At 37.5% G+C, this 16,974-nt stretch overlaps 1 protein-coding gene across 6 annotated transcripts in view; it reads right to left on the bottom strand.

The window, feature by feature from the left end:
• Positions 1–16,974, bottom strand: part of RAPGEF6 (Rap guanine nucleotide exchange factor 6) — a 176,861-nt gene that overhangs the window by 55,393 nt on the left and 104,494 nt on the right. For all 6 annotated transcript variants that reach the window (XM_044454498.1, XM_044454502.1, XM_044454500.1 and 3 more), the window contains exon 7: positions 6,750–6,881. In XM_044454498.1, coding sequence (XP_044310433.1) covers positions 6,750–6,881 — 132 coding nt within the window. The remainder of the gene's footprint in view (positions 1–6,749; positions 6,882–16,974) is intronic.

Below are 16,974 nucleotides of genomic sequence, written 5' to 3'. Positions count from 1 at the left end.
TATTAACTTGTATCACTCTCTTAATCAAACTTACTACAAAATGTTCAAGGCAGCATACACGCCATGCTAACCCTCCTAGCCTCACAATAAGCCTGTAACTGGCTACAATTGAAGATTATTTACTAAATGTTGTGACTGAATGGGCATCTGAAGCTGGTAACATTCTCCAACAGTATCCAAATTGACACATAACATGTATGAGCAGAAAAACCCTTCGCCTGATGCTGGATTCTGACTGGGTCAGTTTGCATGGCACAGCATTCCAGACCATGGGTTACATAAACATTAAACAACCCTCATATAATCTAAGCTTGATAAGTCCACAAAAACCAATTCCCAAACAAGGGTTAGATATGCAAGGTGGTATCCACAGGCACCACTGCACACAATAAGCCATGCCATTTAGAAGAATAGGGTCACTAAGATCTTTCTATCAGAAGCATCTTTTGAGTCTAGGCAACAATATCGTGTCCATCTAGTCTGAAGTACAAAAAATATGCAATGCTTTTGTTCTCTAAGCCTTTCTTTCCTCTATATATAACCACACAAACCCCTTAAGAGCAGGAGGATCACAGGTTTATGATCAGCTGTTTTAGCTACTCAATGTTCCAACATATCTGCTCTCTCACACCACAGAGTTCGTACCCTGATAAAGTCTACATGACTATATAGGTAGGTTTGTTCCAATGTGAAACTTGATCTAGCTGAAAAACAGTCGAAATTATGGTTAGAAGTAGGGGAAACCACAATTTGCTGGGTACACATGAATCATATGGGAACACATGAGCTGTAGGGTCAAGCAACAGTAAGGATGACTGATAGACCACTTAGAATCCTATTTAACAATGTAATATAATACTTTCCTTAAATATGTGGACAGTTCCTTTAAAAAATGGCTATTCTAGCTGGAAATGATGGGAATTCCTGCCTAAATCATGTTCAACTTAATCCCATGCTCAACTCATGTCTGTTTAAAAGCAACATTTACCCCATGCTCTATTAAATTCAAATAGTTTATTTACTGAATTTCTATCCCACTTTTCTTCCCAATACAGCACTCAAGACAGATAATAAAATACAGATAAAAAACACAATCTTGATTAAAACATAAAACCTAATCAATCAAATACAACAATAAAAGAAATATACAGCATCTAACCCAATAAAAGTCCCTTCAGCAACAAACCAACATATATCCCAAAGACCTGCCTAAATAAAAACATATTTGTCTACCCATGAAAGGACAAGTGAGATATAACTCTGACAACCACCACTACAACCCAACTTGGCTAACTTCAGCAATAAATCATTTATTCATTCTTTTATGTCTCACCTTTTTCTATTCAAGGAGCTCAAGTTTCAGAACCTAGGATCAGCCAATGAGAAAGCTCTCCTTCATGCCCTCACCAAACATTGCGATGGGACCAACAGAAGGGGCCCCCCTTGAAAGTCTTACAACTGGGCATAAAAAAACATATCCAGTGTAGCTCCTCATAGATCATAACCCACAAAGAGACTGAGAGCCAATATGAAATATTAAATACTATAATATACAAGATGGAAGCCATAGGTCATTGTTCTTCATTGCCAGGCACACGTACCACAGACCAATTTGCTAGTCATGTCAAGTATAGTTTTTAACCTCTTTCACTCATTTACTATCCCTTTCTTTTTTATAGTAGCTGCTTACTCTCAACAGGAGTAGTCTAGCTCTAGCTTTTCTTTAGTAATGAGCTGGCGGTTATAATATGGGCAACCAGAAAAGACTTCATGGTATGGAATCAGAAAACCCTCCAGCCTTCCACTGAAAGGAGATACATCTAATGAACAGCAATGGCACTTGATTAGTGTGGAAAGATGAGAGATCATCCCACGACTTTGGAAATGCTCCCAACTGATCTTGGTAGTGGTGTCTAGAGCCAAAATGATCCTGCTTGAAAGAAGATGGGGAGGAATTTTAAAATAAAATCAAAATGTTTGATGACTGCTTCTTTAAGGAACAGAATGGAATGATGCTTTCAACAGTTACCATTACCACTACCCTTGCCCATATGGACAGTCCCCATCAACCCATTTAATGGATTGGTTATTCCAAATCTGTAAACACAATAAAGCAGCTTTTGATTATAAAACTGATGTCCTGAATGCACACCAAAGGAAGATATGTGACTGCATATGTGATTTTTTAATACTCTTTCTCACCAGCAGTCTGTGTGAGATGAGTCACTTTTTAATAGAGCATACACTCACACATGCAACCCAACACACAAAAGGATTGCATTAATAGTTTATAGGATGTACAATATTTTAAAGCAAATATGAATGCACAATTAAACTTCAATTGAATTGTTTAATGGAACTTGAATAGAGCAAGTCTCATTGAGTTTAATATTACTTCTGTCTGTCTGTCTTTCCTGTTAACTTACCGTGCATGCTATAACAATAGTTAGGTTCCAAAACAAACAACCTGATGAAATGACTTTTACCATGTAGCATTTTTCATCTAACTTGTGCTCTCTCTCTCTCACACACACACACTGTGTCACATGATGACATAAACATTATAACAGGGAATATAATCTACTGTAGGAAAAGATGCCAAAACAATACATATACAACATGACAAGGTCATCTATTGTCACTTAAATACTTTTGGGAACATTAATTATTAAACCATGGTGGATCAATGATGAAAATAGCTTCCAAGATGTGCTTAGACACAGACTAAAACAGATGTGAAATGATTAAGTTGGCTTTTATAGAATCTACCGTATATGAAAAGAATTGTATGGCTTACTCTACAATATTAAGAATTAGTTCTCTAAGGTAATGATGAGGCTAAACAATACAATATTCATTTAACAAACCCTGGTCACCCACTTTCGTTAGACAAAAGCTGTTTCAGGAACAAGTAATCTGGAGGAGTGAAGCAACAAAGGGGCTTTGCCTTTTGAAGCCTGCTGTTTTCTCACCAAGATTTCCTGCACTCCAATATTTTCATCCTTTTAAGTGTTCATCTCCGAAATTAAACATGTGCCTGGAATCCTGTTGGGGGAATCCTGGAACTGCACCAGGAAGGCAGTGGAACAGATGAGGAAAGGGTTAATCAGTCTTTTTTGGCTTTTCTATCCAAAATCAATCAGCTTTTCAAATTTTGAATAGGACTGGCCCTTGGAAGTTTATCTGAATGAATATACAACACAGACTTATATAAAATTAATATCCTAATTCATATACGGGGAAAAGAGGACAATTTTTCACAACAGAGTTACTAGAGTAGCAACATTCTTATTCGGATATAGGCATTTAGCTAGGATTTTTTTAGAAAATGCTACAAAAGATTTTAATCTACAAGAATTATAATCAGTGTACTGATAAACTACTTGAAAGTATATATCTCTTGTGGCAAACCATGAAGAAGTTAATATAAACAAAAAGCACATATATCCAAACTTAAGCTATTTCTATAGAAAATCTAAGCTTCAGCTACGGGCAGTATAGAAATTAAATAGAGCATAAAAGTAAGAGTAAGGAATAAGAGTAAGGCAATATTGCATTATTGTCAATAATTGGCAGAGAACAATGGAAACAGCACTGTACAGAATTAACACATTTGTTATCAACTGAGTGATTGGTACAGAGAAGTTTGGAAGATAGCTATTAATGATAAATTAACTTGTGATATGAGAAATAAAAAGGCTACATAGATAAGAATAGTTTTGAAGATATTTGGGGACTCTTTATTGAGTACGTGCTAATAAAAGAGAAAGGATGTGAACCATTACAAAATTACAATTTTGGAAGGGGCACAGAGCCTCCTGAACGAGCAAATGAATTAATAAGTATCTAATGGTCCCGGTAGTAGGATGCATGGTTTTGTTATATTATAATATGGCTTTAATTGTATGTTTTCTTTTTAAGTTGTATTGTAATTTCTTTTTGTAAAATTAAAAATTGATAAAAGAAGCAGCTGCAGTTTAAACCCTCTGAAGTCAACAGAGGTAGGATTATTTAAACATGAATGAATTGTTTTCAATGTAATAATAGAAATCCAAAGTTAATCTATGGAAGACTTGCAATCTAATAAATATTGTCTTATCACTGGATTCTATGCCTAGTTTGAGTCTAACAAATTTCACTATGACTTTCCACTAAGCAAGCATGCAGAGGACTTCAGCTGTAGACTTGTTATCACACACTTTAACCTTGATGAATCCTTTATTATCAGGAAAAATAGGACTGAACCCTATCTAAAACGCACAATGGAACCAGATAGGAACACATTTCTTGGTTTGGCCATTTTTTACCAACAGCATGACACTCTATGAATTATTAGAACAATTCCAAAATTATGACAGCTTAGAAACGTGAGGCCTTTGCTTCTGAATTCAAAGTATGCAGTCATCTATGTAAATGTTATTTTGGAATGTTTTTTATGCTCACAAAAATGCAGTCTTCTTCCATTCCTCTACCTGACCGCTTCCCAGCCTGGCCAGGGGGCTGATAATATGGGACCTACCACACAGCTAAAAGCTACCGAAAGCTGGCATTTTGCAGAATTTGATCCAACGCATTATTCACTTTTAAAAGTTCACTTCAATCCACACAAGAAGAACTGTGGCAAAGCATACAGGATTTTAGGAACCTGCCTTATACTAAGTCAAACAACCAGTCCATCTTAGTTCAACACAGTCAATATTGACTGGCAGTAGCTCAACACCCCAGCTACAGCTGCATACGCCAGGAAGGGAACCTGGAGGTTTTCTGCATGCAGAGCAGGCACTCTACAAGTTTACTGAGCCCTTCTTTTAAATAACTGACTCTGGGATTCTCTTCTCTCTGCTCATAACAATTTTGATCCAACTTTTTTACACTGGTTGTGCCATACATTCTTTCATGAAAGACACCTTTCTTTGTAAGACACCATCAGCAAGACAAGGAGGCTTTGGAGTTTATCAGGATTCATGCTGCTTTGTCTCCTAGCAATGTGTAGATGAGCCTAAACCCTGAAAATTGCACAGAAGATCCTCAATAACAAATGATAGAAATTGTGCCTGAATCGGTAAAGTCAAGTCTATTTTTACTAGGTAGGTAGTGTTCCTATTCCTTGCTACAGTACAAACAGCTCACGATTGACTAAACTGTGGAGCTCTAATGGAACTAATATAAAATTCTGTTCTTTCAAACTATTATTATCTATTACCTCATCAGTTTCACATTAAAGCCCTCCTAGATTTAGTTTCCACTCCAAGATATTTAATCCCTGCTTGCAATGTAACAAGAGCTAATCAGTTCAAACCAAACTCTTTCCAAGCTTACTTTTAGCACAGTAGAACACAGGAGTAAGCCAATATGGCACTGCGCAAGCCACTGCAAGTCATTTACAACACACAGGAATACATGGGTGGGAGTGCAGAGCTCTCTTCCTTTTCGGTTTGACCAGTGTTACGTGTCCATATAAACCTTAGAACTGTCCAGAGAACCACATGGCCATTGTGATGGTCTACAAAGGGTTGGATAAACTAATAAACAAGTGGCGTAGCGGCTAGAGTACAGTGCTAGGTTCTATTTCCCATGCAGCCATGCCATTCATTCTCTCAGACTAACCTGCCTCCATGGATTGTTGTCGTGAGAAGGAAATGGTGATGAGAGTAACCTTGCAAGTAATCTCATATTCTTTCAAAGAGGACACACATTGTAATGTAATACTAATGATATCTCACTGGCCAGCTATGATTGTATCATGTCCCCTAGTCCACAGACATAAGGTCCATAGCCTAAGTCCCAGTCTGTCTGTTTAGTTGTCATGTGAAAAGAAACTTCTAATCAGCGATTGTCTCAACACTACCCAAGCAGCTAACGAAGCTATCTTGTTTCAAGTTTATCCCACCCAACCTTCTTACTCAGCTCATACTTCAAAGCTAGCAAAGAGCTGCCACCAGTTACTTACTTCCTTGCACTACAGTCCTCCTCCTGACTTTGCTTTGACTTTTATGGGTGGAAGACTATGGGGAGGACAAAGCGACCCTTTTCCCTCCTTGTCCACCACCAATTCTACTGACTGACAGCATGCTCAGAAACAAAGACCATGTGTTAGAATTTTGTAAATGAATGCTGGGCACAGTTTTGACTGCAATGATCACACGATTTTTGTACTAAGGAATGTGATACCCTTATCTTACAAATCTTCAAAATACTGCAGAATCTTACCCGGCTAGCATTTTATTAATGCTGTTATGAAATTCTTACAAACTGTGGCATCAACTGGACAAGCAACACTTCTGCTAGCACAGGCCCTCCTAATATTTTTGCCTGTATCTCTCTTAATCTCTCAAGATTTGGCTACATTGACTAGGTACAATGAGAGTTGTTAGGCCAAAGCATCTAGATGACCATAAGGGCCCACTCCTCTCCCAGAATTTAGTTTTTCAAATATTTATGGAGAATAAGGCTATCAATGGCTAGTAGGCATGACAGCTATATATTTCCTCCATTATCAGAGGCAGTACAGTCCTGTGTACCAGTTGCTGGGGAATTCAAGCAGAAGGGTGCTATTGCACTCATGGACTACCAGCAACACAGGCAGCTGAATGGCCACTGTGTGAGCAAAATGTTGGACTAGCAAAGCCTTTGCTTTGATCCTGCAAGACTCTTCTCATCTTATGTTTCTAAATAGCTAGGTCATCTCTCTTTTATACAAACATAAAAAGGTGAACTGGATTTTAAACTAAAAATTAAACTAAAATTACCTGGTAGATGTCAGATAAACTGCTGCTCCCAGAATCACTTGCAATGCTGCAACCAGATTGACTTGAAGGGACATGTGTCACCTGTGGATGCTGACCATCTGTGAGGTGCATTTTCGTAAGGTCAGCCGGAAGCTAGAAAGAAAGAAGGAGAAAAGGGATGCTAAATAGGATTTTAAATCTAAGTCATGCGTGATGGTTTCGTTCTTGACATTATTTAACTGACTGAGAAAGTACAACACAAGTTAAAAATTTTTAAGCCAAATGCAAAATAAACCCTACTGCCAAACACATGTAAGCTAAAAACAGGGTATGTATTTTTTACTAGAAGCAATTCACACCATATTCACTGAGGCTTACTCCCAGGTAAGTCTGTATGGGATTGCAGTCTAATACTCAAAACAGTTGCCCAGCCCGAAGGTTAAATGTGTACACCAAATCCTACTCTCAAAACATTTCATTCTTGAAGCCATCTACCTTTCACTGAAATAAAGAATTATGCTCTGGATAGTCATACATTTCAGCTTGACAGCAAGCACATTTTAATTAGCACAGCCAATTTTCCACACTCTTTTGCTATTATACTCTTTTCCATCTTTTATGGGGCAAGATGGCTGCAGATCCATTCACATGTTCACTTCTGGACAGCAAAGTGAACTATGGCCATCCAGATATGATTCCTGTCAACCCCACCCTAACCAACAGTCAAGGATGATGGAAACTACATTCCAGCAACAACTGGAAGGGCACAGTTGGAGAATCACAGATGTATCTTACAGCAATGCAAAAGTAGAAATGTAAAAAACCCTATCCACATATTTCCAGGAAACATGATCACTCATTAAGTAGAGTCAAGCCAAACAAAAAAAAATGCAAGAGAATCTTTCTTTTTTCAGAAGATTGCTTGTCAAATTTTAAGAAAACTTTGCAACCATAGCATATCACCATTGTTGTGTTAATTTACTTTTTTCTTTTCCATGGCCATACAAATGAAAAATTTTCTATTTTCACCTTGTAATTATCCATACAAACACTACAGTTCACAAGGGAATTCAGAAGAGTCCTAGAATTTGCATAATAATCCATCTTCAAACTCAATTATGGTGCTATAGCAGCCATCTACACCTCTGCAGCAGTTCAAGGTACACTCACTGAATGAACATAACCAACTTGGACACTCGCACAGTACCTGAAGGACATCAGAATAGCTCTACATACATTATAGGGAGAAGGTGTCAATAAGTAGCACAGGTGAAGAACATGTGCTAGGCACTACGCTGAATCATTATCATCTCACATGCTCTTAAATTGATTAGCAGTTCTGGAGAGACCAGCTGACAGCTGGAGCAGACAAGACTAAGCAAGACAGAAACGGCACAACACAGGAGTAGGGAGAGGCCTACATTAGCACACGTTTTAAAGTTTTGTGCCAATAAACATATATTGGTTGCTAATCCAATAATAAATAACTGTTTGTTAATTGTTAGTACAATCTTGATTTTCATGAAGGGAAGAGGGAAATGGCAGTTGTGGCAGGCCTGCATGATTCTCTCCAATCTCCAAGCTTAGGATATCATTCTAGCTACACAGGCATAGGTTCTACTGTTTTTGCCATCAAAGGTAAAGCAGTATCTCAAAATTAATCTGTCATTTCATGGATGGATAGAAAATAAAAGTATTCCAGCACTAGTTTCTACTGCCATACCAAAAATGCATGCAAGCACATCTGCATGCAACTGCACTCAGAAATATCTATTACTATCCTATTATAATGCAACCAGAAATATTTATTACTATCATATTATAATGCAACATTTATTAATACAAGTTGTTCAGAGTAATACAAATAATTAACAGAAAAATACGTGGTGGGGGAGATCTCCACCTCAAATTATTCCCTGTAATTCAATCTGAGTAATAAAATATTTAGATCAGAAGCAGAGTGCTGTGGATGACTGCTATTTAAAAGCCTGTGTTTTCAGATGTGCATTATTGCTTCTGTTTCAAATGACATGCTACTATAGCATGGCACTGATGGTTTCTTCATCAGAGAAAAAGTATGTCTCAACTCCATTTTTGCTTATTTCAAAAAAACAATGTGTAAATCTATATTTTTATAAAAAGAAAATCAAAACTGAACATAAGCACTGAGCTCAGAGGCAGAATCTGAAAGCAGCATTTTTCTGAACACTTCTGCTAAAGAGCAGATGCGAATTAATGAAAATGTTCCAAAGACATTAGGAAGTTTCCAAATTTGGATAGTAATTTCGAGAGCCAGCTTACAACAGATTGCCCAGAATGTCAGACTGCTTAAATTAAAAAAGAAAGCAGGCAAGGATGGGGAAGGAATAAATTCTCTTGCTGAGAATTAATTGGCTTTCCATTAGCACATTAGGTAAGAACCTGGCATATACTTGTAGGCCTCTTTATGTAATCACAAAGGCAGGTAGGAAGCAAGACTGCCTATGTATAGCATGGAGTTCTGGTTATTCCATTTGATATGTGCATAATAATACAAAACTAAATATTGGAAAATCATACAGGGATGCATATATAAATAAGGTGGATATTCTACAATACTGAATGTGAGAACATAGAAATGCCTATTATCTTTTATCCTAGTATTGCATGTTTTAGTAACTATATGCCTGATACATCCATCTACAGATTATGATATCCATTGATCATAGGATTTCCAAAATAAAACATTCAACAGATGCAGAATTCAGAAGTTTATGATTAAGCACTAGCCACTAATCAAGAAATTAAAAAGTTAAAAACTTTTATACTACCATTAGTGTTTATATACCCACAGTATTTTGTGCCAGTCAAGTTATTCTAGAGAGCTAAATAGGCAGGATGCCATCCAGCAAAGGTCTTGTTCCTATCAGTCACAACATTCACTTCTGGCTGAAGTGACATCCTGAGCAGGCCTTCTAAAAATCAATAACCGGGCAGATTCATGCAGAAGCATGGTTTAAGGTCAAAATCAGCATTCCAACAAACAAAATCAAAGTCAGATATTTAAACACTAAAGAAATTAGCTCAGTCCTAGTCTTATTATTTTGAACCAGTTCACATTTCTGAGCAGTCTTCACAGGCAGTTCCGTGTACAGTGCATTATTCAAACATGGATGTTAACTTCAGAAGTACCATGAAGGGCAAAAGCTGCAAAACCTTATTAAATTTGTGGAAGATGTCAAAAGTCATGGATGCTGGGAATATATCCAGGTCCAATCTGAATCCTTCACATCACCCAGAGGTTTGCAATCTCTATAAATTCTCACCCCTTACTTCATCCTAACACTTTAACTATGTGATAGACCCCAAATCAGCCTTTCTTTACTCCTATTCCACTCCACCTGTTTTTTGTAACATCTCATCCGAAGAAGAGTTCTCAAGATCCTGAAAGTTTGCACATTATTTGTAGAATTAAGTTGGTCTAATAAAGGTATATTTGGTAAGGATTTTTCTTTTGGAAAATTGGTCATCTTTCCCTTTTGGATGCTTCTTGGGCAACAATCAGTAAGGCTACATCTACAACCTAACGCACTGGACTGTGTTCATCAATGAATTATGTGAGTGAATACCACTTGTTTGCTCAACCGAAAGAGCTACTGCAACAATTCCACTATTTATTTGCATTGCTAACATTCTTGCATAACAAATTGAAGATAAACTGAAACTAAGACTGTGGTTACTGTTTGTTTCACTGACAATCACAAGAACATAAGAGCTGCTGTGCTAGATCAGACCAATGGTCCATTAGTCCATCATTCTGTTCACACAGTGGCTATCCCACAAGTGGAGCACAAGGGCAACAGTACACTCCTGCCAAGGTAGCCCACCTGTGTCCACAGACCCACACCTGTACTTTGGTGAAACAGAATGTTCAGCTAGTCCTTATGATCCACATTTATGTCAACTTAAAATGGAACCAAAAAGCAGTGCAGAGAGTGAAGGTGTTACAGTTTTCTCAGAAAAAGAAAAGACAGCTATTGATATAAAATTCCAACAGAAAGGCCTGCTTTCTTTGGGTATTTTTTCCAAAAATGGTATGTTCTTTCCGGTATAGTCATTTTTTGTTTATTGCAAACTAGGATCACAAGAAAGTACAGTCGGTGCCACATATTCATGGGGGTTAGAGGTGCAAGAACCCAATGAAAGTGGAAAAACCACAAATTTCTCTAGGCAGCCCTTCCCCAACCTTAACTGTTAATAATTTTGACCATACATGTACTGGATTGCATCTCCCTCTCTCTCTCTCTCAGACATTGGTCTGATCCAGCATGGCTCCTCTTCTTCATTTATTACAGTTTTATGTTCTTACTCCCCACTCTCCTTTTCATTCACCAGTGCATTATTTTTGCACTAAGGAAATGCTGGTGGGATGTCCCTCTCAAGATGCACAGGGCAAGAAGGCATGTTTTGGAGGTCCTTCCTCTCCTTATAGTGAGGACGATTTTCCAAAACAGGCCGCAAAAGTCCAAAAATAATCCCATTTAATTATTGATGGCAAACTGACAAATAATCAAATTCGTGAAAGTTAAACCTGCAAAACTCAAGGTTCAACTCTTTCCATTTTTACAAATACTTCACTGAAATAATTTCCACATAAAGCTATAAATGTGTTTCAATACAACACTTAAACTATATTCTATGGGTAGTTTAATTTGCCCTTAAGTAAGCATTTAAGTTCAAATATTGTGTAGCTATTGGGAAAACTTTTACTATATTTACACCACACATAAAATTGACAAGGGTTACATTTTTTTTTTCACTGAAACAATTCAGGCCATAGAAGATTCTTCCATCAAGGCTCTTTTTGTCTCATGATCATAAAGCAGTGGTTTCAATGTCTGTGATGGGGAATGTGGCACCAAATAGATTTTGTGTGTTAGTGTGAACAAGCTAAAGCAAGGTATTATACACAAAAGAACAGACTAATAAATCTCTAAAGTAAAATTAGGCTTAAAATGATGCCCTTATTTGATAAAAGCAAGCATTGTACTGCCTTTCATTTTAACATCTCTTCCAAACCCATATTTCAACCTATATTCACTATATCTCATATTTATTACTCAACCATGTTGACTTCAGAGCTGAACTACAGTGCCATGATAATTCTGTAACATGATGTTGTAAAAATGAGCAGAAACATAAGGCTGAAACTATGTTTACTTAGTATAATATAATATATATATTCAACCTTGAATATCTGAAAAGTGATACAAAAGTGATAATCTACTAAAGAGATGTTTACATGGGCAGTTTTGACCTGTCCAGGCCAGAGTATTACCTGTCTCAAACATTCTTCCTACAATTATACTTCTAGCACATTTGTTCAGCTGCCTGCTGTGTTATAAACTCTAAACCAAATACAAGAATGTAGACTGTATTTCCACTCTGTCTTCAATTCATAAAGGAGATTCTCCAATTCCCACCCATTTTCCCTCACTTTCTGCCCTCATCAGTTAAAGAAATAAATCCTAAAATTGCTCAAGACTACCATGCCAGCTCTTTACTCTCTGAAATAGCTCTGCTGGGCTACTTGCCAGATACATTTCTTGGACCACAGTTGCTTTTTGTTTTGTAGGCCCCAGGCTTTCTACAGCTCAGAGACTAATCCTTCTCGAGAATGTTTATTTTCACCTCCTTTTATGAGACACAGCCTTTATAACTCTGGGTTACACAGAAAAAATTACTCCATAATTATACCAAGCATTCACAATTATACTTAAGAAAAACAAAAACAGGTAGCTCCTCTACTTCTATAATTCATTCACTGCTAATACCAGTGTGATTCAGTGTCAAAGTTGAATTCAAAGTTCAAGTCCCAGTTCATAACACACCAAGTGATGCTGGACAACCCACTATTTCAGTCCTTGCTGCTCACTATATATTGGCAGTACAATTCTCCTCTTTCAAAAGTTTATTATGGAAGTAACAGTTACTTGGTACTGCCATTTATATCTTGCCTTTCATTAAAAAAAAACTCCTAGGGTGGGTAAAAATTAAACACATCCATTAATAAAATAACGAAAATATACAAATAGACCCAAATTCAACCAATAGCAAAACTAATCTCTCCAATACCTGATCCTCTCATCAGAAATGCCTGATACCGCTTTAGCCTTTGAAAATGGTTAGGCATAACTATGTAAGAAGATGCTCAACATTCCACCATGGGATGCAAACAAAATGGCTTTTTTTGATCAACCACTTTTGGTAACTATCAAATCTGTGGATGTGACAATGGTTTGACAGTGGAATATGAATACAGTGAGGGTGTTGAAAGTTCACTGAAACTGCTTTGCATATAAAATGTTCCATGATTTAACCATATTTTAAATTAGTTCCTAGTGAATGGAGGTAGCTTCAGACAGGTTGGAATAACCCCAAGTATGATGCATAGAAGCCTTCAAGCAAACTTATGCATCTCTCAGCACCATCTCAGTAAAGCCGTTCCTGCTGGCACCTGTGCACTGGTGTACCCTTATAGCTCCAGCTCCTTGAAGTCTGTGCCCATTGCATTTCCTTAACGGAAGACTCCCCCACAGTAAAAGGAGGAAGACATCATACAATATCATCTCATGGCCTACTAACCTCACTTCACAAGGTAGCAACAGCAAAACTATGTGCTGGTTGGGGAAATCTGCCACCTGCTGACTGAAGATGCAAATGCAGGCTCCAATCACATGGATACATTCCAGTTAATTAAAATCAATTAATACATATTAAGGACCACAGAATCCTGAGGTGTATAGCTGTTGCATTTCTTGGTATGCATGCCAGTTTTAGGTGCCTGGTTTTCATAGACTTGGCTCTATGGTGCTGACACACACACACACACATCTATTGCTACATATAACATGGTTAGTATAACAAATACATTTCCATGTTCCTGGACCATCATATTCTTAGAGCTATACAATTAATTACTAGTAGCTGGGACATTACAAAATTGAAAAAAATAGAATTTAAGGAGTTCCATGTACCTGCAGACAAGCACACAGCTGGCATTTTGAAGTGCACATTTGAGGGTATTTCCATTACTCTGATTTTGGCAGATTTTGGAATTATTAATCAAGTATCATTTCTAAATGGAAAATACTTTCAAACATTTCTGTCGCAATTTTTTCACCCTTGGTAGTCTTTTCCCTTATCTTTTCTGGACAACTAAGAGGAGACAGCTCAAAGATATCACTGTACTGTTCACTTCTACTCTCCCATCCCTCCCTCTGCCTGTAATAACCCCTATTTGAGTGCCTGTTCCCCAGGCACACACACATCCGTATCACAATTACAAAGCCTATTTGATAAAGACAGCCTATTTATTAAAATAAAGTTAATAATTTCTACTATTCTGGAATACATGTGCCTACAAGATACTCCCTTACCTGGATGTTTACAAACAGTGTTTATATATTCGTATTTCTTTATTGCACACGAATTTTCATAGGCTAAAGTATATTTCATCTAATGCATGAACTGATCTGGAAGATGGTAGGCATATTGATAGGTACTAATATAACTGCTATGCAAAACCATATGGGCTATATATTTAAGCAATAAAAAGAAAGATTAGAATCACTACTAAGGTGACAAGCTTCCCAAAAGATCATATTCTTTCATTACTAAGCTTTTGAATCCTTTTTAACAAGAGGAAATTAAAATGCAGGAGACCATGAAAATGTGCTACTATGTTGAGTGCCTGAATGAATAAGAGTCAAGAAATTCAATGATGTTGTTCCCATAGCCATCTAATTATATTCTTTCACCTACAGAGGGTTTCCTGTCACACACAAATGCTGCATTAACTAAAGTATGGTACAATACCAGTTAAGCTATTGTTCTTCATAGGTAGCTAAAAGGTATGTTTATTTTTGGAAAATCTGCCCTGATGGCACAGGACCTCTGATTTGCTTTACAGACATGCAATGACAGTAGTCACAGCAGCAGACTAACATCAATATACGAATTTGTTTTTCTGAGAGTGGCAAATACAGACCTTAGGAAAGGAAAGCTGTCATTAAAGTCCATGCTCCAGGCTGACAGCTGAGGTATGAGGATGTAAGAAAACAAGGCGATGAGACGACAGGAAAACGTGGAGTACACTGCATCTCAGTATCAGACAGTTTGCTTCAAGTGCTAGAATGTTATGAGTTGCCTAAGAATCTACTGAATGCAAATAGAAAACATTGCCTGAATTTGAAACTGCACCTCTTTCAATTGTGCATATACTCACAATGAGATACGATGATTGACACAACTGAAACCCACAATTCTTTAGACAGAACTGGCTCAGTGCTTTTGCTTACTATTGTGTGTTTGGCAAGTATAACATTCGACTGTAAAGGCTTTAACTTCATAACCTTCCAGTTCTACACTTCAAAAGTTGATTTCCTGATTAGATGTTACAATCCTCCTAGACCTTACTAGCAGGCAAGGCAAGCTTTTGAGAACTGAAAAACATCCCCCGTAAACCAGGGAAAGCACAACAGCTTTTTCAGACCCAACTAACACCATGACAGGAAAACAAAACACCAACATCCACAGGAGATATATTAAAAGATTGGCCTTATATGCTATAGATGCTTTGCAATCTTTTCTTAAAATATTCTGGAAAAGACAATTTAATAGTTTTGTTGAGAACTCACTCAGTTGCTCAACTATTCTTAAAACTCAGATTCATATAATCACAGATTTGATAGGGGTCTTCTAGGCCAGTCCTCCTCAATCTGGTGTCCTCCAGATGTGCTGGACTGGACAGCTGTAGTCCAACATGAGTGGAGAGTACCAAGTTGGAGTCTGACTAAATCCAGAGGTAATGCATCTTCGATAGATATTCAGTCTCTGCAGACACTAAAAATTACTATCCCCTTGTACATTTTTTTTACTGGTGTTAATATTTTTCCTAGATAGAATTTTTGGATAGATAGTACGATGTGGCTCTGAACAATTTACAGTAGAATCTTGGTTAGCAACACATTTCAGAGTCCATATTTTTATCTAAGCAAGGTTTGAAAGTATCATTGGGCCTACACTGATGTATGCAAGACGTGCTCTTTTAATGTATCCTTCACAATGGCTTGGGTTCATACAGCAATCCATTATAGAAGACAAACAGTGGGTTGTGAAGTTGTACAAACCCAGACAATTTCCTACACTGTGGCTTGTTTGTGGGCAACAAGCTACCCTGACAACCCAAAACCAATGTGACTAACCACATCCTCGGTCCTGGGAAGCAGCAAGCAAGCCTCTGCGCTCTCACTTAAAGGATCTTTGCTACTCCCAAGAAGCTTGCCAGGCCCTGCCATTGACAGCTGCTCCAAAAGTGCCCAAACAGGACTTTAGAGTGATAGTTTATGATTCTGTGCCCAACAGCACAACCATAAACCTTGGTTTGCTACAGCTCTTTCCCCTTTGCTTTTTTAGGGATCACAAATGGAAATATTTTATTTTCCAGTTAATTTAATTGTTAAGTCTTGTGCTAGTTTTAAATACTGTTGTATTATGTGCTGTGCTAGTTTTAAATTGCTGCTGCACTGGAGGGATTACAATTATTATAGCTGCTCTGTTTGCCGTTGTACTGTGTATTGTCTTATTGCTTACTTGAGTATTTTATCAGTTGTATATATGATGTTTAAATTTGTAAAACACTCAGAGAGCATTCAGACTATGGGGCGGCATTAAATTTTAATTAATTAATAAAATAACAAATCCCCAAACTGGCAGTCACTTCCAGCATGTCACTTCAGCACTTATATGCCATTGTCAGAGGCTGTAAGCATCATCACTGATTAGCCACCAGAGGAGAGGATGGGAGAAGAAATTGTGCTCTAAATCATTTAAAAAATTATTTCAATTCTAGTTCTGTACTTCTGTAAGTATGAAAAGGCAACATGGCCTGGACAATTGTGCTGGGCACCAGGTGCCCATCATAGACTGTGACTTTGAATTATTTTTATTTTGTTTTCCCCTGTCAGTTATCAGTGCTGAAAGCAAAGTTATGAGTGATTTTTGCTCATGAAAAAGAATGCCACTAGATTATCCCCTATGGAGCAAGATCCTCCCCCCCCCTTTTTTTGGGGGGGTGAACCTGAATCTTCTTTGCATCTTTACGTGTTCAGAGACTCTATGTGTTCGGAAAGGTGCAAGACAACCCTTTTACCTGAAGAACAACCATGGGTGAAGGAGGGGGACAACTCAGGTTGAGCCCAATTGT

This window comes from Varanus komodoensis, unplaced genomic scaffold (genome assembly GCF_004798865.1).
Source record: "Varanus komodoensis strain SLA01 unplaced genomic scaffold, ASM479886v1 scaffold7_3, whole genome shotgun sequence".
Taxonomy (NCBI): domain Eukaryota; kingdom Metazoa; phylum Chordata; class Lepidosauria; order Squamata; family Varanidae; genus Varanus; species Varanus komodoensis.
The sequence above is the reverse complement of the archived record's forward strand: the minus strand, read 5'-3'. Positions and strand labels throughout refer to the sequence as shown.